The sequence below is a fragment of the Rousettus aegyptiacus genome, unplaced genomic scaffold (assembly GCF_014176215.1).
Source record: "Rousettus aegyptiacus isolate mRouAeg1 unplaced genomic scaffold, mRouAeg1.p scaffold_m13_p_1, whole genome shotgun sequence".
NCBI classification, from domain to species: Eukaryota; Metazoa; Chordata; class Mammalia; order Chiroptera; family Pteropodidae; genus Rousettus; species Rousettus aegyptiacus.
This window is the reverse complement of record NW_023416284.1, coordinates 44,335,081-44,360,151: the sequence shown is the minus strand read 5'-3', so window position 1 is coordinate 44,360,151 and position 25,071 is coordinate 44,335,081. Positions and strand designations below refer to the sequence as shown.

At 38.5% G+C, this 25,071-nt stretch overlaps 1 protein-coding gene and 1 pseudogene across 7 annotated transcripts in view; one reads left to right on the top strand and one right to left on the bottom strand.

Moving 5' to 3' along the window:
- DNAJC6 (DnaJ heat shock protein family (Hsp40) member C6) overlaps positions 1 to 25,071 on the bottom strand; it is a 130,537-nt gene that overhangs the window by 10,382 nt on the left and 95,084 nt on the right. For all 7 annotated transcript variants that reach the window (XM_016159151.2, XM_016159149.2, XM_016159150.2 and 4 more), the window contains exons 5-14: positions 18,749 to 18,871; positions 14,529 to 14,662; positions 13,790 to 13,984; positions 12,781 to 12,898; positions 11,318 to 11,397; positions 10,313 to 10,506; positions 10,124 to 10,204; positions 7,463 to 7,897; positions 4,634 to 4,768; positions 659 to 727 (exon numbers count right to left, since the gene is read on the bottom strand). In XM_016159151.2, the coding sequence (XP_016014637.1) occupies positions 659 to 727; positions 4,634 to 4,768; positions 7,463 to 7,897; positions 10,124 to 10,204; positions 10,313 to 10,506; positions 11,318 to 11,397; positions 12,781 to 12,898; positions 13,790 to 13,984; positions 14,529 to 14,662; positions 18,749 to 18,871 (1,564 nt within the window). The remainder of the gene's footprint in view (positions 1 to 658; positions 728 to 4,633; positions 4,769 to 7,462; positions 7,898 to 10,123; positions 10,205 to 10,312; positions 10,507 to 11,317; positions 11,398 to 12,780; positions 12,899 to 13,789; positions 13,985 to 14,528; positions 14,663 to 18,748; positions 18,872 to 25,071) is intronic.
- Positions 22,140 to 22,424, top strand: LOC107517951 (annotated as a pseudogene).

Below are 25,071 nucleotides of genomic sequence, written 5' to 3'. Positions count from 1 at the left end.
AAGGAAACAGCAACTGCTTCAGAAAGTTGCTGTGATAAGAACATTGCGCACATGCACGTGTGTGTGTGGTTGATGCGTGGATGTGTGTAACTTGCACAGTGTTGGGAATGCAATCACACAAGATGGCTCTCAATAAATACCATCTATCCAGGAGAAAGCCAGCTTGTTTATCACAGACAAATCTGGCCCTGAAACAAGTCCTTTGTGAAGAAGGAAGACCATCCGAATTATTCAGCATCTACTCTATGCCAGACATTTTCATGTAAGTTATTTCACTTAAACTATACAACTGTGTGGGACAAGAATTAGGACCTCACTTTACAGATAACAACACTGAAGTTCAGACTTATAAAAAAAAAATTCAAGAACTTCTAAGTGGCAGTTAGATATATATCCAAATCTGCCTAATTTTAGTGTCAAGACAAACATTCAGCAAATGAGACTCAGAAAAGTTAAATAATGTATAATACACAGCACTACCATGTCATCGAGTACAATGGGAAAATACCACCAGAATAAGAGCGTTTAGGAAAAATCAACAAGAATTACACAGATGGGCTATAATACTCTGTAAGTACAGTCTTCAATTGGGTAAAGGATTATGCTTTAGCAACTGGTTAAATGTGGACCGAAATATATATATAACCGCTGACCTTACCTGCTTTAGCATGCCAGTCCCAACCTCCTGAAACATCTGGCTGAATGTTCACAGCAGGTGTACTAGATGCTAAAAATGAGGAAAAGAAAAAGAATCAAAACAAGATAGCTCAGCACTCATTTTTTAAGTTCACACAGGAAAATGCTGTACCTTCCATTAAATCTGCATGGCCTCCCGAGATCCCAAGGGATTCATTCCTCCCTCTGGGTCTTGTCATGTTCTGCAGCACTTGATAATTTGTACCTTCATCTATGGTTACTTACATGGGGGTTGGTAAAAGCCATATATTGTTTATCTCTGTTCCTTCTTCGGCTCACTTTTGTTTTACCTCCAAACCGACAATAACTGTGCATATGTCTGTCTTCATTAAATTATGAGCTTCTTGGAGACAGAAACTATCTTATTCATCTTTGTGCATCTCACCTCTATACTTAACCTAAAGTCAGTATGCAATAGGAAAAGATGGGGGGAGGGAATCAATTTGTCTTTGGTTGCATTAACAAATGTATGAGAGACACGATCAAGTTAGAACTGAAATTTTGTCTTCTCCTCTGCTGTGGCATGAATTGAGAATGATGAGTCATTCAGAACACGTATTGGGCACTGACTATATGCCATCCACCATGCTCACGTCAGGGATGTTTCTGCTGTCATTCAAAACTGACTCATTAGCTTCAAAAATCTAAATGTAGAATTTAAAAATGTTCGGCAAAAAAAAAAAAAAAATCAGGTGTATTAAAGGAATACACATTGGTAGTAAGGTTTTCCTGCATCTATAAAATCCAAACGAGAAACAAGATGTCATAAGAGAAAATTTCTTTCTAGAGTACCTCTAGGTTCTGTCCGTAAAATCAGTGAGTAAAATGCAAATACTAAACTAACATTGCAACTGAGATTTAAAACATACACACAGATACCACCACCACCAAAAGAATCATCTCATCACCAAGATTAGTATTACCAAGACTTTATTTACTTGTTTTATTTGCTTACTACAAACCAAGATATCTTGTGCCTTCTCATCAAGTTAAAAAGAACATGCCATTATCAGCAGTAACAGTTCTTTCCTTTCGATTCTTATTCCAAAATGAGCCCTGAAAATAAGGTGGAAATTAAGACCATCTTGCTAACATTTACTGTTTGATTTCCTTTTATATTCTCATTTAGGCCTTATATCCAACTAGGATGTGGATCTAAGTATCAGAACGTCAACCTTATTACTAATCAATCCCAAAAATCCCTATGACCACCTACCATATGCAAGGCATCTCACTAGGGATCACAAAACTAAAAGACACGCTGCCTATCTTCGAGAAACTTAAAATCTGCTGGAGATGTGGGAATATACAAATTAAAAAGTAATTATCTGATACTTTTATTCTCCCTTTTGCCTTTTATTGTGATTATTTGTTTACTTTTTCTTTCAATACTATGTCTCAATTGTTTATATTCTTTAATGTAGATGTTCATTAAACATTTTTGGAGCTCAAAGGCAATATTTCTTGATTTTCAGAAGAAACTGGTGATACCTTGTGGAAATCTGAGGAAAATTCCTCAAGAATTTGGAGGTGGGCAATCTGACATCTGAGTCTCACCTGTATGTTATTCTATATTAAGAAGATGCAACTGCTCCACTAACCGTGGAATGATCATTGCTTTCTCAGCAAGGGCAGTGAAAAATTCTTTTCATGCAGCAGCAAGACACAGGTCAAAATGAGAAGTGTAGCCACAAAACAAAGGGGTGCTAACTGGCCTAAACTGGGAGATAAACAACATAGTCTAACCAGCTCACAAGAAACAAAGAACTGGATTCAGAAATGCCATGCCCATGGGACAAAAAAGGTAGTACCTTTATGAAAACAATAAATTCAAAGTATTAAAGTTAAGAAGATATATAACCTTATCTATCTATCATTATGTATCAAAGAGACTTAGGTAGGAAAAGATGAGTTAATTTATTTTATATTTACACTAGAAAGAAAGACAGATAGATAAACAGCATCTATTGTGTGCCAGTAATTCTTCTAAGCATGTGGGAACCATTAATGAATGAAAATCCTTGCCTTGGTGGAGCTCATGTTCTAGTGGGGAGGAACAGACAACCAAAATAAATAACACATAAGTAAACTATTAAATATATTGCAAGTTGGTAAGTACCATAGAAAGGAAAATGTAGAGTAGGGGCAGGGGGATGAGTTGTGAGGTGAAATGGAACAGTCAGTAAGACCCCATTGAGAAGGTGACAATTGAGCAAAGATCAAAGGAAGTGAAGGGTTTAGCCATGCCAATATCTAGGGGAAAGAAGAGATAGCCAGTGCAACAGCAAAGAGATCAGCATGGCTGGAATGGAGAAAGCAAGAGGGAGAGAAGTGAAAATGAGGTTGCTGGGGCGTTAGAGCACACAGGGCCTACGAAAGCCATATTGAGGACTCTGGCTGCCATGCTGAGTGAAATAGGGAACCATTTGATGTGACCTATATTTAAGTAAATGAGAAAAACCAACAGCTTTCACCTCTATCCCTGCATCTTTCTTCCCAAGGTGGTAAACTTCCAATCAGCAGATTCTTTTAGGTGAGCACTGCTCATGGGTGAGAGGTGCATTTCTTGTAGTATGTTGTCCTGTGGACCCATTTCAAATAGTCCGAAGTTTAAGACCAACTGGAAATCACCCATAAAGGTTATTCCAAACTGATCTCTCATTTTCAGTCCAGTTCCAGTTTGACTAATGTTACACAACTCATCTTCCTTTTGCATTTGCAAGGCTTTCATGAAGTCAAGCTGATGACTGGACTGCATTTTCCAGGCAAGCTGAGGGTGCCTTCATCAATACATCACTCTCTAGGTTGAGGCCAATAATGTTCAGTAGCCTTCAACATCAGAAATGAGCTACAATTCTCTAGCTCAAAAGTATTTGTCCTTCACTGAAGAGCTCCAGTTTTAATCAGTGGTACCCAAATGATATCCTTTTGCATTGACAAATGGATATGATTACTATTCTTTCCACACCATCTAAGACTCTCACAGAAATATAACGTGAGCTGCATATGTGATTTAAAATTTTCTAGTTATCACATTTAAAAAGGTAAAAAGAAACTGGTAAAATTAATTTCAACAATTTATTTTATTGAACTCAATCTAGTCAAAATATTATCTTAACAAGTGATCAGTATAAAGGATATTGATGAGATATTTTATATTCTTTTTTTTGTATTAAGTTTTGAAATCTGGGATGTATTTTATACTTAGAGCACATTTCGAATCAGACCGGCCACATTTCAAGTGCTAAAAGGCCACTTCATATTAGATAGAATGGCTCTAATACATCAGAGTGTTTTATTCTAAACTTTGTTCTGTAGAATACTAACTTTGTGGAATGCTCGTATCAACTTTTATTAATTTTAGACTCATATTTTTCCACATTTCAAAGATTTTTTCACACCCGATCTTGTCTGATCTCAGAAGCTAAACAGGGTCGGGCCTGGTTAGTACTTGAATAGGAGACCACCAATATGCCAAAGTCACCAATGCGCACCTTACAGGGTGCTGTAGGCATGAAAAAAAAAAAAAAGATTTCTCCAACTAGGATGCATCTTCCAATCAACTAAAAGCAGTGGGACCTTTTTCTTCCTTATCAGTACATAAAATAAAGAAATGCCTTATAATCAATGGTGTCTTACAATTCTGAGCATGTAGTTCTAATGCAAAAATAAAAAAAACTTCACAGTCAAATAAGTTTTGCAAAAGCTGAGTAAAATAAAGTTAGGCAGGCTTGTTTACAGCAAGATATCCTGGAACTTTTAATTTGTTAATGTGAATTGTTAATTCCCTCCCCAAAAAAGAGATACATTATGTAGCTTCTCCTCCACCCCACAGCCCACCCCCAGAACACCTACAGGATGCTTTTAAATCTAAGTACTTACTGATACCTTGTGGAAATCTATGTTCTACTGAACACAATATAAAATACTTTCTTACCATGCACTGTAGGTGAAGGACTTCTCGTCGGCTGAAGAAAAGGGTCACTGGAAGCACTGGATGTGTTCAGAAAAGAACCCAGCAAATCCTGACCTGATGGTTTAGAAGGTGCTCCAAATGGGTCAAAGGTGGCACCTAGAAAACAAAGGAAAAATGTGTTACTTTGTCCTGTGAGTGCATTCACTGAATAAATTTGAAGAGTTGTTGCTATTGCCAGCCCTAGGCCAAGTACTTGAAAAATGAGGATGGTGCCTGCCCCTTGGGCTGTTCTACAGGCCCATAGTATCCTTAAAACTTCCTCCAGGGCCAACAAAGGTTTGTGAATGAACTAAGACTAGAACAAAGTGGGCAGCTGAGGTTTCCAGTAGCAATGCAACAATACTAATATCTTATCATGTCTTAAGGTTTACATTGCCTTTCATAAAGAACATTTCAGCTGATCTTCAGTTATCTTTATCTGCTATCACACAAAAGCGGTACTACTTTCATTCTGTAGACAATGTAACTGAGATTAGAAAGCCAAGGTTCTTGCCCAAGATCAAGTACATATAGGGCTGGAATTCATACTCAAGTCTCCTGACTCCAAATTCCAGGAATTTCCCAAAGGCATCTCACAAATTTTCAAGGTGTGAAGTGAATGTGAAGAAATGCATGTATATAGTTGGCCTTTAGTATTTCACTATTGGGCAAGAAACAGAATTCCCTTTAGCTTCTTTAGATGTTACTTTCTAATCTTTAAATATCAAACCAATAAGTTGACTGCTTCCTAGAGTACAATTGACCTATTTAAGAATAGGCAACTAAAATCAAACAAGTTAACAAATAAATCCTACTCTTATAGTCCAGGTAGGGTATATAGTTTAAAGTGTTCAGCTATGACTTCCCTGTCATAATGTTCCCCTAGTATCTGGTGGACAGCAGATTACCCTTGTGTAGTACCAGTGAATCAACTATCTATCAGGCACTCTGCTATACAATGTATATCCCTTACCTGTTTTAATACTCACAAAACTATCCTTTCTATAATATGAGAACACTGAGATTTGTAGAGTAACTGTAAGAGGACAATGGATTAACCCCTCTACATCTAAGTTTGAAGCCAACTAGTGGAGGATGCTAAGATCTTTTCACTATTCCTTGGTATGCTTTTAATATCAACTTATGTTAAATTAGAGGCATTCTCCGATAACTAAAAGTGAACTTTCCCACACCATAAAACAAGAACTGAAAATTTAGTCTTTAAAACAATGCTGATAAGTAAGTAGTATTGCCATTTTACAACTAAGAATATTAAGGCTTGATCGATAAGTCTACACAGATAGTTAAGTGTCAGTCTGGGATTCAAATCTATTCCTTTAAATCTCGTCTGTGTTCTTTCTACTTCATCTTAGGGGAGAGAATACTTGAGTTCTAAATCTGAGTTTGCCACTAATCAGCTGTGTATCCTTGGACAAATCAATCAATATATCTAGTCTCAATTTCATTGTCTGTCACCTGAGGCACGGATTTACCTAATGTCTCAAAGGTCTCTTCTAGTTTTGATACTGGAACAAAAATACCTCCAGGGGACTGTGATGAATTAAATCATCAAAAGTCACCAATGTGTATGATCTTAACATGCGACCATTGAGTACTGTGCTTTCTTGGATCTTGGGGATTTTTTTCTCTGACAAATAAAATGCCAGATTTTATTCATTTTGGAGAGTAAGAACTGGATAGAAGGATGTGTGGAGAAATAGCCTGGGATTCGGGACTCCTGGGTTCACATCCTGGCTCCACCAGTAACGTGCAGGAGTTTGAGCCTCTGCACCTACATTCTATGATTCTGAGACTCACTCATAAAGAATGCCTCCAGTCGAACTACCACAACTCAAGACCAGCCCAATGCTTCCTGAAAAGTGAAGGATGAGCTTGGGAAAAAAAGTTCCTACCATGTGCCTCGAGAGTTAAGACATTTTTCTTTACTCTTCCTAATGTGATCTTGTCTTGGTAACAAGGGGGAGCTGGTTTTTCAGAAGCTACAAAGAACCTCTGCTTACCCAGCTACACTGTCCTGCAAATGTCAAAAAATTGTGGACAGCCAGTCAAAAGATGGGTTGAGTCTGTAGCAATGAGCAAAGTAAAGCTCACTGATCCACATGGGGCTCAAACTCCTCACCTGCCACCAACTGCTCTGCTCCAGTCAGCTGTGCTACTGCCATGAGTCTCTGAAGAATATATCTTGAAGTAAGTAAGTACTTCTGTACACAGTCAAAGTGTACCCAGAAAACTATAATTCCAGGAAGGCATTATAGGAAAACTGAGGGAAATTTCTGGAGTCAAATGTCTTAGTTTTGGATGCTGGCCCCATTGATTACTAACTGTATAAATGCATGCAACTGATTTGACTCTAAGCCTCTATTTCTTCAACTGGGGATAATAATAGCACCTATTTACTGGTTTTTTTTTTTTTTTATAAGAACTGAATTCATGTTTAGTATTAAATTCCATGCTTGGCAAATACCACACAAATATTAGCTGTTATTGTTAATAATTCATCAATCTACACCTCTAAGCAGAAGTAACCAAAACAGCTCAGGTATTGAAGCTCTGAAAAAAAAAATTAAAGTAAGGATAAGGAGCTGTTATCCATTCTTACACTGTCCTACCAAAATGGGTAATATTTCTATTTCCTCTTGTGTTCTCCATTTAAATGAAGATATAGACCTCTGAGGGACTTTGAGGGAGACCAGAAAAGTCCAGTTTATTAGGAAAGTTCAGTTCTACCTGTTTGGCTCAAAGGTTTTAATTAAAAACCAAGAAGTATGATGCAACATGGGTAAAAATTACCTTCTCCTCCTCTAAGGGTTGGAGACGCAGAGGTGGAGGTGGCAGATCGGCGCGGTGTTGATTGGGAAGATGCAGGTCCACTTGGATGAAACACATCGTCCACCCCAGACTGACCAGCCTGGGCGGGGCCAGCCACACCTGCACCCCCAAACAGGTCACTGAGAAGTTCAGAATTGGTGGGAGGAGCCACTGGCGGGGAGAAGTTCTTACTCACTGCAGACCCTTCTAAGCCCAGAAGGTCTACATCTTCGGTGGGTGGAGGGGCAGCCGGCTCCTGCTGCTTTTTGCTGGGCTTCCTGGCTCCATGATGTTTGTCACCATTGGCATTGCCATGTGGACTGGAAAGGGTCAGGAGTTCATCGTCTGATTGCTCGCTTTCCTGATTAACTAGTGCTGCGTGGTCCTCCTCACAGAATGATTTCTCAGATTTCTGATCTAAGAAAAGCCAATATGCCAAGAAATGGGTAGCTACCAGCCACAACATTGTTGGTTTTGTTATAACATATGTGTATGTATAACATGCTCCAGAAAGAGAGAAGGTGCAGCCCTGAGCAAACAATGCTTTCAGACCCTTTCCAATAGAAAATTTGATGTTCTTCACATTACATTCAATTATCATGTGTTGAGCATTTGAGAGGCTGTATAGCAGAGGAGTGAAAAGCCAGACAGCCTACGTTTGAATCCTCACTCCACTACTTACTGGCTCTGTGACCCTGATAAAGTTTCTTTATTTCTCTGGACCTCAGTTTCCTCCTCAAAAAAATGGGGTAATAAATAGTACCTAATTCCCATGGCTGCTGTGAGAATTACATGAGGCAATGTATAAGAAGCGCTCAGATCAAGAGTAAGGAGTATTTAAGTATTTATATCTATTATTATCAATTGTTGGTGTTGTCGTTATTCTCGTCCAGGCCTTATGCTAGATACTTTGAAAAAAATATAATCTCCTATTCTTTTGCTGACTCCCCTCACCATCTTTTCCTTTTCCATGAGGCCTGTAGCCTAAAGCAACGCTTTTCTCCCACAGTCTGGAACAGAAGTTAATCATACACCTAACAAGTAAATAGAAGGAGTGGCTCTGCTTAGGATAGTCCTTACACCAACCTGAAAGGAGATACTTTCGGCCTAAAATAGGCAACAGGAAAGAGGCGTCTTCTGGGGAGGGACTAGAGAGGCTGGCGAGTGACTTTCCAGGCCCTCCTTGAGACAGATCCTCCTACAGAACTTTATTATTTAATGTCAGACAGACCCACATTCTGAGGTACAGATCCACATTTGTTATACCCAATTCTGAAATGCAAAAGCTATGGAAATGGAAAAGTTTCCCTAAATTGGTGCAAACTCAGCGCAATAATCTGACCGGAGCTGATGTGAAAGTTTAGTCCTTGTTTAGCTCACGTGGGGTTATTATTTATATATTTGAGCGCAGAAATGTTAATATGTCTGATTATAAGTTGTTGGAAATGCCACTGTGGACGCTAAATAATACACAGTTCATGTACCATACTACCTTTCTAAAATTCAAAAAATTCTGCATTTCTAAACGTATCTGGCTTTGCGAAGTCAGGATAAGGAATTGTACATTTGTGCTAAAATCTATTTCAGAGCCTAACAGGAATGACTACTAAAATGGCAGTAAAGAGGTAAACATGAAGTTTTATTGAAAGCCCTTATGTAAGGAAGATAAGATACAGGGGAAACCAAGAAGGAACTGAGAAATCTACAAGCTATGTAGAGTTCCCGGGTTTTCCATTTTGGTGTGTTAGTGGTCTTATTTCTTAGAGGAAATTTCCAAAAGTAAGCCTTTCAATTTAAAGCAATTACATAAATGATTTTTTCACCAAACGTGGAAAACTCTCTGTAGGCAATGAGAACACTGTCTTATGTTCACACAGCAGAGGAAGGTCAATCAAGAAAATTGTAAGGAGGCCATTGCCAAAGCCAGGTCTCCACCTCTTTCATAGAAGAAGTCATTATTATTCAATTTTTCATTGAAACTTGCAGTTAACTTTGGCAAACTCTAGAGCAAAGATGGCAGATGGGTATCAATTAGAATGCTAATGCCAGGCTGATGGCAGCAGTCTGAAGTGTTATGTTGGAAAGATTCCAGAACATCTCCAGGTTCAGGAGAAAAAGATACTGTGACGGAGTCTTATTTCTGCCATAGTGGTTAAAGCAAACAGCAGAGACAACAGGTAAGTGTTTGCCTTCCCTGCACCAGGGGGAGCTCAGCTCTGCCCTGCCAGTGTTTAGAGCTCTCAAGGGAAATACCAAATTTTATACTTATAGACTAGTTAGTTGAGGGCAGGAGATTGTGTTTTTGTTAATTTGTGAGTCAGCAGCATAAAGAGAGATCCTAGAAAATATCACACTTATTATAAATCTAGGAAAGATGCGATCCTACATACTGCATAGAGAGAAAAGGGAGAATTCTACGTAAAGTAGCCTTTTGCATCAGTCTAAGACCATGTATGGACTTGAAAGCAGGAAAGCTGCCTGCTGTGAAAAAGGAATGAGCAAAGAGAGTGTGAAATAAGGAGGAAGCTGCATGACTTCTCGGTGCTGCTTTACTTTAGGCTGCTTCAAGAACTAATCATCTTTATAGAAAAACTGTGTAACTGAATCATCTAACCATGTAACTTAAGAAATGCTTAAAAGTACCTTGCCAACAGAGAGAGGAAAAGAAGCCCCCTTGACCAAAATGCCTGGGGTTGTCTGGAGGGATATCTATAGGAGCCTGTCCTGCAAGACAAAAGGCCATAAGGTGTTGATGAAACACAGGAAATAAATCAACGTGATAAATAACACAGAGGCTTTGAGCAGAAAACAAAACCACCAGGTGACTCATACCTCCTAAGGCCAGAGTATCTTGATGTTCCTGGTGAGAAGAGAAGAGGATGCTGGGATTGACATCTTTTGTGCAGTAATGTTCCCAAGGTGGGGTTAAGTCTATCACTTTGTCGTGGGGCTGCATTTCTACATCCAGAGTCACCTGAAATAGCTGAGGATATTTTTCTGGTACATCGCAAGCATCCAACTCAGGCCTAAATAGGGATGTAAAAGAATAAGGTCAGTGAAAAACAACGGAAGCAGTATGATGTTCAGCACAGAAACCTACGTTAACTCTGAGGCTCATTTCTAGAGAAAAATCAGTCATTAATCAGCTAAGTTACTTTACTGGTCTGAGCTTCGGTTTCCTCATCCAGAGAAAAAAAGGGGACTAATGCTTACTCAAAGAATTTGAATACTATTGCATGTGAAAGCATTCTACAAAGCAGGGCTGACACATTCTCCCAGTATGCACTAGCATGGCCAGTCATTGTTAAAATAGTGAAACAGGCCCACAGCCTCCACCCCGAGCTCTCGAATGTCTAGCCTTAGCCTGACACAGCAAGTCCCATCTCTCATCATAGCTTAAGCCAGCTTCCTGGGTTCCCTAGACCATACCATAATATTGCAACTAAGGATTAATGTCTGGGGCAGAGGGTCTCCTAGGACCTTGCCTCAGTGCTATGGCCTGGCATCCATCCTGAAGGGTCACTGCTCATATCATACTACTGATGAAACTGCCACCCCTGTTGAAAAACACAAAAGGATACACAGATACCAAGAATCACAGTACTGATACTTTGTTCCCTCTTGATCCCTCATATGGAATTTTAGGCCTTTCTATCTGAAATCCTTTGAACCATTGTTCAAGACAAATCATATCCAAGTGCAAGTTGTAAAATGCCGCCAGCCTCTCTGTGTTGCTAAGCAGGATTCGGAGATGCTGCAGCACAGCGCTGAGCAATTGGCTCCCAGCACTCTGCACTGTTTGGATTGAAAAGGGTTTTTGGCTCAGGCAGCACTCACTTGGTAAACTTTAAAACTGTTGTTTCCAGGGGTATGAATCCAGTATGAAACTGAAGCTGGAATATCTGAGTGTTGGTCACCTAAAAATACAGGAGAGGAGCACATTACAATCAGGGAAAAAGGAATCGGATCAAGATTACGTTTTCAGGAGCCATGCACCTTCAACTGTTTCTACATTTGAATCTTTGCTTACTTTGTATGTTAAATGACCTCTCCATTTGGAACAGCTTCATTTCTAGCCTCTCTTCTCCAAGAACTCTGCCTGAGCAAGCCATTTCCTTGTCTGCTAATGCCCCATGTTCTTGCACACTGACATACCTTGACTCATTCCATTCCTTCTATCCAGGATGCTCCTGCTCCAACCTGATGAACTCATCCTTCACGGCCCACCATGAAAAGTCGTATCCTCTCTATAGCATTTCCGAGCCACCACTGGCTGAAAAAAACTGCTCCCATTATAGCAGCTGATCCTACCTCTAACATGGCAGGGGAACCTTTGTACATGTGTGAATCTCCCACACTAGGATGAGCTCCTTACAGGTAGGGACACAGTCCTATTCTTGTCAATCCTGAACACCCACGCAATGACTGGCACAGTCCATGTACTTAGTAAATATCTGATTAATTAAAATACAATTACTTGTAGCATTATTTGTTGATGCCTAAAAAGTGGCAATAACCCAAATGTCTATCAATTGATGAAGAAATTAGTAAAAGGTGGCATAGTCATACAATAGAATATTATTTGGCCAAAGGAATGAAGTGCTGTTACGTGTTATAACATAGATGAACCTCAAAGGCATTATGAAAGTGAAAAAGGCCAGTCGCAAAAGACCATATGTTGTATGATTCTGGTTGTATGAAATGTCAAAAATAGGTAAATCCATAGAGGCAGAAAACAGATTAGTGCTTATGGAAGGGGAATAGGCAATGACAGCTAATGGGTACAGGGTTTCTTTTGGGGGTGATGAAACGTTCTGAAATTAGAGAGTGCTGATGGTTGCACGACCTTTTGAAACACTAAAAACAACTGTACTGTACATTTTAAAAGGGCGAATTTTATGTTATGTTAATTTTATTGCAGTAAAAGCATTGAAAAAAATATAATTACTTAATCCCACACCCTTAGGAGAAATATTCCCCCTTCACACTGATCCAAATGGGACATTATTTAAAAAAAAAAAAAAAAAAAAAAAAGGGACAAGCTTCTAAAGAGCAAGGTTTGCTAAAAGTTCTAAGGCTGCCACCTTCTGGCAAAGTCATCTGGGCAAGTCACAACCTTGCTGAGTCTCAGTTTCCTCTCCTGAAAATGAGGGAGATGAGCATAAGCAACCTTTCAAGGCTCTTGCTGATTCTAAAACCACAAATCCCTCAAGCCCCAAGTGATGTGGAGAAAAGATCCCTGAAATACTCCTATTGAAGGCTCAAAGGAGCTTATGCCATGATTCTTCCCAAAACCATACCTTGGCCTGTAGGCGGCTCCCAATGGTTGACCTCAAATGATACATGGAAACAACCACATCTCCTTGTACAGTGATGTTCAATGGAATGAATATTTTCCCATCTTGTACACGGTATTCTCTAAACAGAGACAAAAACATACATGAAAGAGAGTCCAATTTGGTACAATTGCACAGATATAGGAACCTGTCTGCCCAGGCCTGGACCCAAGAACCATCTCCTATCTCGAACAAAGTCAAGAGCATAGCCAGTGCCAACTGGGTACAAACTGGTTCTGCCATGGGATGGCATTGGTCTGGTCCCAGGGTCCCTCTCTCTCTACCCCGTCTGGACTTTCAGATAAATCAATCGCCCATCTCTACTTTGCAGGTCTCTTTTTCTTCAAATATGCCTTGATATATCTGCCTTTCCCTAATTTTAAATTAATAGTAAAAGCAGAAACAGAGGGAACAAAAAGTCCAAACAAAATTAGTACAGAAAGAGTGAGGAAGAGCTCTCTGAGGGTCTTGGATACTAATCCTCAAATTCAATCTATTCGAAACTAATTTCATTTCATGTTACCATCCAGTCCCTCTCTGTACACTCCCTACCACCTCCCACTGGCACCTCTATCTTGTAGATTCTATAAGTTCTTTAATTACATCACCATTTACCTAGTTGCTCACCTACAAACCTCATTCAATCATGACTCTTCCATCATCCTCACCAAATGTCACCAAGATGCTATCCCTTTCTTAAATGTCCAAGTCCACTGTCCCACACCACTGTCTTAACCCTCATTATAGCTCGTTAGTCCCTTAGCGTGCATCACCATTTGAAAGAGGGCTATGGCATCCTTCGATTTCATTGTGCTTTTCTATGATTACCACCTATGTTAGTTGTGTTTCTTTCTTTTTTTTTTTTAATATCAGTCATTTCACAATGATGTAGTCCTCACAGGATGAACATAATCTGACTTACACAAGAATTGAGGAGTTCACAGAAGAAGTAAAGAAAAGTGTCATGACTTACTTCATTCGTTCAAAATCTGCGCAGGTTGTATATATTTTGGTTTCTCCAATCAGTACATCACAGTAAGGGCGACATCCATTTCTCTGCTTGTTAAAAAAAGGGACTGGACTGACAGTGATCGACTTAATCGTGAGAGGCTTGAAGTGAGGGCGGTAAGGTTTGTCTGCTAGGAGGTCACACATGTAGCCCAGGTATCTAAAACAGAAGATTATCATTCTGTGGGTGCTCACCACACCCAAAGAAAGAAGCAATCGATTTTTGCTATGAGGCTTGTTTTTGCATATTATTAACTTACAATAAAAATTTACCATGTTAATTTCTTAACCATGAACTAGCAAAAGAGCATGCAGCCCATAATTCTGGAATGCTTTTATCTAGTGTCACTGCTATACTTCCCTCGAAGAAGTGATAAAGGGGCATTTATTTTTTTTTAAAAAAAAAAAAAAAAGCTTATGGGAACTTTATACTAGGTCAATATTAGAATATCTATTCTTATTTGATCTAGTAGATTAAATTTATCAGTTAACCACCGGGCACTGTGAAAATTTTCGAATTTTATCATCAGAAGCACTTTTAATGCAAAAAAAAAAGTTAAGGAGATGCAATTTAAGTAAGAGAAAGGAGGAAACTGACTAAATAGAAGAAAAGTCAATTATCTAAAAGGGTTTTTTTCTGTTTGTTAGGTACATAATATCAATTAGATCACATCTGCGCCTACCATGCATCTAGCTTACTTTACCTCCTGTGGGATGGTGAAAGTCCGATTCCTGGTCGCTTCGCATATAACAATCGAACAGCTGGACCAGGAGTAGAGTAGAGATTACAGAAAATGAACATAGCACCAACCAGAATTGACGATGCTGCCCGTCCATCCTGTCAAAGAAAATGAACAAACTCGTCATAAACATGGTCCAGTTAGCCACTGACCACTAAGAATGGCTGTACTTTTTAGTAGGAAGGGAGAGAGGAGAGAAATCTTTGTAACCAGACATGCCTTCAGTTCAAAACTGTTTACTTGAAAACCAAACTCTGATCTAGCTATTGAAATCACAAAGCAAAAAGGAAAGGTTTATTCTTAGGATAAAGTTGACTCTCTACTAACCTAAGAAACCCAGCAATATAAATTTGATTTGCAAATATCTACCAAAAAGATAATCTAATCTGCAAAGCAATTTTGGATTTGTGGCATCAGAACCAACAGTTGAGGTCCCTTGATTTAAGGCTGGAGGTAGAGTTCACATAGTAGGTAAATAGTGCTTTTTGGAATATGCTATGTATGTGTTTCACACAAAATATGTTCCCAGCATCATATAAAATCATATAAAAGAAGCTTCATCTGATTCAATCTCATTCGCTGGAGGAATATATGCAATAACATGCTTGATAGATGGTGACCCAACCTCTTCTAGAACACTTTAAGTGACAGGGAGCCTACTACTACTTGAAGTAGCCCGGTCCAGTTTACAAAGTTCTTTTTTATCCTGACTATGTTGAGCTGAAGTCTATGCCCCTCAATGGTCCTCATTCTTTCTTCTGTGAGGACCAAGAGTAAACTTACTCCTTTCCCCCTCACATAGATCTGAATACCCTCCCTTTCCATCAACACTTTTATTTTCCAGGTTAAATGCACACCCAATCCATGATGGTTATTTTATGTTCAACTTGATTAGGCTATGGGATACCCAGATAGCAGGTAAAACACAGCATCTGGGTGTATCTGTGAGGGTGTTTCTGGAAAAGATTAGCATTCAAATCAGTAAATTGAGAAAAGAGATCCACCCACCTCAAGGAGGGTGGGAAAGGCAACCATCCAATCTGCTGAGGGCCCAAATAGAACAAAAAGGTGAAGAAGTGCAAATCCTCTCTTCTTGAGCTGAGACCTCTATCTTTTCCTTCCCTCAGACATCGAAACTCTTGGTTTGAGGGCCTCTGACACCTTGACTTACCCTTGACTTACACAGACTGAATTATATCAATGGCGTTCCTGATTCTCAGGCTTGCGGAGGGCAGACTGTGGGACTTCTCGGCCTCCGTAAACATATGAGCCAATTCCTATAATAAATATCCTCTTCTATATCACTCTTTATAGATCTTATTTGTTCTGCTTCTCGGGAGAACACTGACTAATACACAACCCCTTCAATTCTTCCTCATTTGATTTTCCACTTTAAGAGACAACTTTTGGTGTACTTCCTCTGAACAAGACTCCAGTTTTAAAACAACTTACCTTAAATGTGCTGTCCAGATGTGAAATGCAAAGTATGAGGTGTTCTCCCCAAACTAGAGGATATATCATCTTCCTTAGTTCGGACACTATGCTTTCATTAACATAATCCTAGGCCAAGCTAGTTTAAGTGCAGGCTAAGTCACACCATAAACTCTGAATGAACTTTCTATCCACTAAAACCCCTAGTTTTTTTTTCAGATGTGTTAAATTAATAGACAAATACATTTACTCTTTTAGAACCAGCATTCAAGACTGTACATTTATCCTGTGTTTAATTTCACATTGTTAGTTTAAGTCCAGATTCATTCTGTGACCCTCCCAATCTAAAAAAAAATGGATAAGCTTGATCTCTACATTTTTATCAAAGTTGTTGATTAAAACAGCACCTTGGGAGGCTGCTAATTATCACCTACCTTTGGAAGAGGATATTCAGGCACAATTTGACTAAATGTATAACGACCTAACCTAAGTTTCTCTATCTTAATTACAAAAACTGGAAAATATCTTACAGAAATCCAATAAACTCTTTCTACTAATCTATTCGTCTTGTTGCAAAAAGTTCAGTTGATTTGATACATGTGTTCATAATGAACCAATTTGGGGTTTTTTGCCCTAACAGTTGAAAATCCTCTGTGTAAAAATTTACATGAGAATTTCACCTGAATTGCCATCAGGTTTACCAGCCTGTAGCTTTCCAGGATCAACCCCCTCTGTCTTTTGGATACAATCTCTCTTTACTTGCCTGGCCCCTCTTCTCCCAGTTACTACAGAAGAAATCCATAATTGCTTTTCCTAGTGCTTTCAGCATTCTGTCACATAATTTAAGTTTAGAGAGTAGATTATTGTTAATACTGTGAGGAAGCTCTTTTACTATCTCACTATCAGCTTTAATTATCATTGTTAATTATCATTGTTAATTATCATTGTTACTCCCTTTCTATCTTGACATTTGTTCCATCCTCCTCCCCATAAAGGAACAGAATAAAGGAGTTAAGATTAAACCATGCACCTCAAGCATCTGTTGTTGTCCTTATTCCAAGGAAAGGTGTTTGTTTGTTTTTTTAAGACATTTTTCACATTCTTAATTCCTTTTTAGAATTTAGCCTTTCTGATACTCTTTTAACGGGTCCATGGCACTTGGATATGTGTCCCCTTCTTTTATCTGCCATGCAGGTCTTTTAAACAATTATTATTTTTATTAAAAGTCAAGTATATGCTTATTATTTTCAATAAATAGCAGTGTAGATAGGATAAAAATAAAAGCTCCCACCTCCAGCTTCCATTCTATTGCACAAAGACTTGCTGCAGACTTTCAACTTATGCATGTCCTTTTTCAGGGAGTCTCGAAAGCAACCTAGAGTCATCATTATCTGTCCGCCTCTTCTATTTTCTTCTTCATTGAGTTTTTATTCTTTAAGATTGTATCAACTGAAAGCCTCCAGTCTGTCTTGAGCCATCCTGCATACAAAGCCAACAGACCTAGGCCCTCCGAAATTTTAGAAAGTCTTAAGTGAAAAGAAAATCGCCGATGTGTCTAAAGACTGCTTGGTGCCTAAAAGTAACCTGTCTTGTTTTACAATCTGCTATGCCTTCAAAAGGAAAAGCCTTGGGCCTTTAACATTAAACTCCTAGGAACACCAAGTGTTTTTCCTTTGTTGCCAAGAGTTTGGGGATGTGCAGTGGAAAGAAAAAATATTCTTCGGTTTTCTTCCCTCTTAGCCAACTGGCTCTCAAGCAGGGGGAAAATCATCAAGTGAGAGCACAGTAAAAAGTATATGTACTTTGAAGTTTATAGAAGCAATGGTTATTTCTAGTGTTTATGTTCAGATTCCATTTGTGTGTTCATTTGTTTATGTCGTCAATCTCTTATGAAAATCTTTCATAGCTGGGGTGCAAAGGTGAAGAAGACATAGTTCTCACAGTGTAGTAGAAACAGGCAGATCACCAGTGTGATGACGCAGTGCATTAAATGCCACAGAGGCATTTACATATACAATGGGAATGTCCATTTCATGAAAATGCTCAAAAGAGCTTTGAGTTTTAAAAAATAGATAAGAGGCCTCCTGAGGAGGGGCTAGGGAAAGGGACTCTATGAAGTCAGTGGTCAGAAAAGTCACCAGTCCCACTGGGAATTTCAGTAAAATACAATCAATCTGTGTGACTACTTTACAAGGGCACGAGTGTCTTTTAATTTCACTTTTTATTAAAACACAGAAAGTAAGGAAAGCATAGGGAATATAGTCAATAATTTTGTAGTATGCATGGTGTCAGATGAGTGCTAGACCTAGTGAAGTGATCACTGTTATATAAATGTCTAAGCACTGTGATGTACAGCTGAAACTAATTTAACATTGTATGTTAACTGTAATTAATAAAAAATTATTTTAAAAAGAAAAAACAAATATTCCAATGTATTTGTATAACTTTATTCATACAAAAAAACGCAACGGCATTTTTACCTGTGCACCCACAGCTCTTGTTTCTACTTCTGTTGTAATACTTAGCACATTCTGGAGGCCCTGCATGATGTAGGTTGTGTACATATCTGCCTCTCCCAGTACTCAAATTTTAAGACAAGAGTAATAAGGTCATCCCTCAGATCACCTAATTCCTAAACTAAGTAGGAGGTCAATTAATTATAAGATCAAGTTAAATGTTACCAGGTTTTCGGTCTGCGCAGAGCCAGCCGTAGTGAAGTACCACAGACAATAACAACGACAGAAATCACTCACCAAGCAGTGGACAACACAGACGTTTTTGGGATTCTGTAGGAGCCAGTTGTACATATTCCGACACACGGCGAAGAGGTTGTGCAGACTGGGGGCCTGCCTAATGGGCCAACTGCATTCTGAGACCTAAGGGAACATAGTAAAAGGAAATGAATTCCCCTCGTGACTTTCACTCCATAAACAGCATCACACCAAACACCTTCTTCTGGAAGTGATCCTCTATTCTCTTTTAATACAGCCAGGAAGAGTCACGAACAGAGTTTAAACACAGAAAGAAGAGTTGTTAAGTCCAGTAATTTTTTTAATTAAAAAATTCTGTTTCAGTAAAGGTACGAAAACACGTTTTTGAAATACATTTTAAAGTCTACTAGACCACTTAAACTACATATTTGGATTTTTTTTATTCTGTGAGGATACCCCAAATTTTTTTTCAATTAGCAATAATTGTGCCTCAGGCAAATCTCATTGGCTATAATACTATCATCATTGCACGAAGCTCCAAATTTAATTTCTATATTAATAAAATGTTTTGATCTGACTACTAGAGGTTTAATTACGGGTTTATCTTACAAATCCTGAACTATTCCTAATTTTATCCCAACCCTCATGATAACATGAAGAGTGCTGCAGAGTGAGCCAAACCTTGTTCAGGGCTCTTATTTCTCTTTTAACGACAGGGCCCCCAACTTCGTGGGGCCAACCTTCAGCATTTTCATTCATCTAATACACATATTCATTTAACATATTACATAGCATCGACTATGTTCCAAGAATTCTGCTTGGCTCTGATCTGTACGACAATCACATAGGACAGGTATTAATATGGTCCCCATTTTGCAGATGAGAAAACTAGCTCTCAGAGGTTGTCTTGTCTAAAATCACACTGCTGGTCAGTACCAGCACTGTAACTTGGTCTTCTGAATATAAATCATTGTGCTACAACAGGACACTGGTCGAGATTGTCATTCCACTCAAAATACTAGGCATGAGACTCAATTTAGATGTTCACTAATTAATAAACATAAAGAGAATCTTAAATTCGGACAAACTTTGGGACCTCTTTAAGCCTTTCTTCATAAAATGTGTTCAATGATACCTACCTACCTACCTATCTACCTACCTGACAGGTCTGTGGATATTACATGAAAATCTATTTCAAGGGCTTAGCTGAATATCTGACATATGCAAAGTGATCAATAAATGTTAGCTATTATTATTTTATCAGGTAACTGCCAATGCAAAGCCCTAAGGTCTGATAAGAGCCAAATGTTTGAAAAAATGTTTGAATGAAACCCTGTATGGTGAGAGTATAAACTAAAGGGTCAGATCATACAGGGCCTTGTTAGAAGCTGAAAGAAGTATTTTTAGAAAAGAGTGACTCTCAGATCTGCATTTTCTAAAGATGTCTCGAGAACCAGTATAGAGAATGGAGGTAGATGACATGAGTCAGGGAGACGAGTTATGAGGCTGCTGAGGAGTCTGTGTAAGGGATGGTGGTGACTTAGATGAGTAGCAGTGGGTACAAAAAGATTTGAGAGATTCAAGAAACAAAGAGGAAGTGGAACACCTAACGCAAGATTAGATGGTTGATTGATCACATGGTGGCAGTGTATGAGCGTCAAGGGGTATACTTAAGAAAGAGAAGAGGGGCAAAGAGTCAAGGATGACTCCAGGCTTCCAGCTTGAATGGCTAGATTTTTAAAAATAGGAGCAGATGCCATCCGCCGAGGTAGGAAACTCCAGAGAAAGAACAGGTTTTATGTGCATGGTGTCATCAGAAAGTGTTCTGCATCACCAACACCACTGGTCTAAGAAAACTCAAATGTCTCAAATTCCTAATATTTAACAGTGGGTAAAGTGGACTAGAAGCAATCTGTTTGGTCTGCCCTTTTCTGGTAACCAGATAATAAACAATCAAAATATAAATGGGAATTTATGTGTGGTCTCGGTAGAACTGACATCTGAAAACAAATGTAGCATTTCTCTCTCTGGGGTTGTCAAAAAAGGGCATTCTTTTTGGTTAATTTGCAACATTTTTTTTTCTACAAGACAACTGTAGAGTACTGGCAGGGAACCTACCAGGTCACCCGTTTTCCTATACTTTGGGAACGACAGATGTGTTTTATTAAACAATAGTTGAAATGCTTGACATAGCTACAAAACAATCCAGGGTGACCCAGTATTGGGCCTCTGTTGATACAAACTTAACAGGTTGTCCCTTTTACCCGACACAATTCAGAGCTGTTTCTGTCCTTTTTATTCCCAGATAGATTCCCCACTGATGTATTCTTAAGGAATGGAGATGATACACTAATTTTTTTAAATAATAATAAGGATGATAATTGGGAAGATAAATTTTGCCATCAGAGAAACTGCAAAATGTACATTTGTACAAGCTGCTTCCTATCTGCAATGACTTCTCTTCCCTGGTAAATCCCTATTCATCCTTCAAAATCCAAGTTCAAATGTTCTCTTGTCTCTGACAGTTTCTCTAATACCCACAGGCAGAATTATTTAGTCAATTTAGTCACCTTTGTACCTATCCCTTGTCCATTTACCTAGAGCAACACAGGTAAGCCCACAGGCTGGGTTTTCACCTTGGCTTTACCACTTATTACCTAATTAACCTTAGGCAAGTTACTAACCTCTCCAAGTCTCAATTCTAAAGTGGAAATGGGCATTACGAGATTGTTGTGAGAATTATATAACACAATGTAAATACAGTAAGCGCCAGCTGATTGTCAAGTTGTATTCAAATTAACTCTCTATGGCTATTTCCATTCTAGATACTAAGCCCCATCAGAAGAGAGACCATAACTTATTCATTTTTGTAACCCAAATACAGTGTGCACGTACTAGTTGAATGGCAGGTGCTCAGTAGGTATTTGCTGAGTGAATGAATGAGTGAAAGAATGAATCTCACTTGGCAATCTTTTCATGTAATTAAATTTGTCTATATGTGCAATATCTTGAAGAAGGAATAGGTGAATCGATTTCATTGTTTTTTAGATCACAACCATGTAAAAGTGTGGGAAATTTGTTTTTCTGGGAAATATTCTTAAACCTTTTAAAAACTGTATGTCACCCATACAAACACTATATGTCAATATCTGTAATGAGTCTCAGCTAAAAATTGGCTAAATTGTTCTTAGCACAATAGGCTAATAGCTCCAGAATCATTAAATCAATCAAGTAAATAATATTAATTTAAAGTGCTCCATAATTACATATTTACTTGATATATATAATTATACACCATTAAGCAAACATGCAATTACAATTTTTTAAAAGCATGTGCTCTGGCTTCTGCTGTTCCTGGTGCTGCTTGTGTGCTCATTCAGTGCAGACCTGGTACCACTTCTGTGAGGCAGCTGAGGAGACTCTGGCGCTCACCATGTCTAATGAAAAGCCCAAAGAAAGAGCCGAGACTGAGAACGACTGTATTAATTTGAGGGTGGCAGGGCAGGATGGTTCTGTGGCGCAGTTTAAGATGAAGAGGCAAACACCACTTAGTAAACCAATGAAAGCCTATTGTGAATGACTGGGTTTGTCAATGAGGCAGATCAGATTCTCATTGGATGGGCAGCCATTCAATGAAATAGACACACCTGCACGGTTGGAAACGGAGGATGAAGGTACAATTGATGCGTTCTAGCAGCAGGCAGGAGATGTCTACTAAACAGAGAACCTGCTACTTTACTCCAGAACTCTGCTCCTCTTGACAAAGAAGACATTCTCACTTAGAAATCCACAACTTGGTTCTAACACATCCTGACTACTTTAGTTTTCTCCATTCTTTTACTTTCCTCTTCCCCATTCCTTTATTGTACATAAAGTAACTGATGTATGTGCACAAGCATTTGCACATACATCTAACTAAATGGTCAATGGTATGTTTTGATTGACATCAAATGGAGATGGGACAGGAAAAAATTACTGGTTCTGTGAAAATACCCCCTGTCTCCATTAGGGGCATGCTCATTCTGCTCCTACCTTTATATTTCAGTAAGTCGTTTTACTCTCACTGTTTAACAAAAAAAGGACAACATAAAAATCCTTGCATACCTTGTTCAGTTGGAGAATTTTAATGTTTCTCTTTATAGTTATAAAACCAAGGACAATTTTATAACATTTTTGTATGTAGCTCTTAAATGTAGAGCAATCTGCCCTTAAGTAGGTATAAATTATTTTAAAAGAAATTAATCCCAAATAGTTTTCCCTTCAAGTATATTGTTGTTTAAATAAACTTCTTATTTAAATTTTTTTTTTTAAATAAAAGCATGTGCTCTGTTTAAAGGGGAAAAAAGCATTAAGGCATAAATGAAAGGAATGCATATTTTTTTCTTTAGCTCTCTGCGATTCACAGCTTCCTGCAGTAAACACAGTCTTTGGGCACATGACACTTCACTATGCCATCTTCATCCCTTTGAACACCTCCTGGAGCTCCAGAGCATCAGAGAATGCCAGATGGATTACATGGCTGCCATGATACCACCCAGGGGGAAAAGAGGCCAAAATAGCACATGGGCTGGATGCCATTCAATTTTTCAACTCTCTGTCGCCCCAGGCACGAGATAAGACCACATAAGCATCCCTGTTGCTGAGCATACAAGCAAAAGGTACTATGGAAAATCAGACTGAAGAGCCATATCCAGTGTTTTCAGAATCTGAAATAATTTTTAGAGGACAAGGGTATTTCAGTCAATTATTTCTTGTAGCATTTTATTATTACCAATGTTAACCATGGCTACCACTTAGTGAATACCTACTCTAGGCCAGACACTGATATCAAATTTATTCCTTATGTAAACCTACAGAAAACGTTCCATGTATTTGTGAGAGAGGTATTCTTATTGCCATCCCTATTTTATACAGGAGAAGACTGAGCCTTGGATGAGATGAAGTAACTTACCCAGGAAGAGAAATAGCTGCGGCATGAACCTACGGTAATTTTTAAAGTTTAAAATTTGTGTCTATTATATAAATTTTACTTCAATTAAAAAAAATAATAAAACTTGTGTACTTTCTATTATATCATACTGTCTGATGATGATTTACTACGATTTCATTGTACATTCTGTAGGGCTATATGTGATGGCTATATTTTACCAAGATTACAACATTAAATTCACTGAAGCCTGCAGATCTAGAATGTGGAGATCCCTGGCCCTCTGCTTTTCAGGCAAGGACTTTATTTTCTACCCAATTATTTCCTGTCCTTACAGTGATACATGGTGGCAGAGGGAAAGATGAAGCATAAGCTGCAAGGTCACCTCTCTATGGCCAACTCCCTTTATCAAGCAGCGAACCAAAGCAGAAACGACGGGACTTTTGGCAAACTCTGGAGGACAAAGGGAGAAAAAAGGTTGACCTTCAAACAATCATGATGCCGAGTTAATAATATATTTTCCAAACATCAAGTTGTTCCCAGAAGGGAAGAATTTCTCTAAGATCATGTGGTTTAGAAAGAGTCAAAATGAAGGAAGAGTATAAAAGAAACAATCGGTTTTATTTTTTCTATGCTACTAATGGGCTCCATCTGTATACCTTCCTTCCGGGTTCGGCAGAGGGAGAAGAACGTTTAAAGGTAGCATCAGAATAGCATTAATCAGAATATAAGAATTCTAGAGCCAAACTAGACTTGATGGCCATTCATCCACTTATTGCCAGTAGCAACACAAAGAACTGTATAAGGCAGTAGCTCCTGATATTCCGGGACACAACTAGAAACCTTCTGTGCAGAAACTGAACCAGTGTACACACACTCACACACACTCATGGAGTGGATGAATACAGTGTTTATTTGGGAGATGATGAAAAAATGACTTGAATATAGATAGTAGTGATAACTAGACAACACTTGTGAGTGTATTTAGTGCCACAGAATTGTACACTTACAGATGGCTAAAATGATACGTTTATGTTATGTATATTTTACCACAATAATAAAAAAACAAAAAAAAAAAAACAAAAATAAGCAAAAGAATGGAAGCCGATGGGTAAACTCTCTGAAGCCCAACCATGGACCTAAACAGAGTGGACTCAGGTCTTTTTAACACAGGTTAAGAACATCTGGTTTAGATGATGCATCTCATTATTCTCTAGGACTTTATCATCAGCATCAGTACTTTGTAGTTCCTCAAGGTGCATACTGGCTAAGAAGAATACAAAAACTAACATTCGGTACCTCCTCTGCAGTTCTGAACAGGTATTCCAGCACTTTACTCTGAATGTAGGACTATCTACCATGTGCTGTTTTGAGATAAATCCTCTGTTAAAACAGACTAAAACGCAGATTCCTATTTTAACTTTGTTATGTATACAAG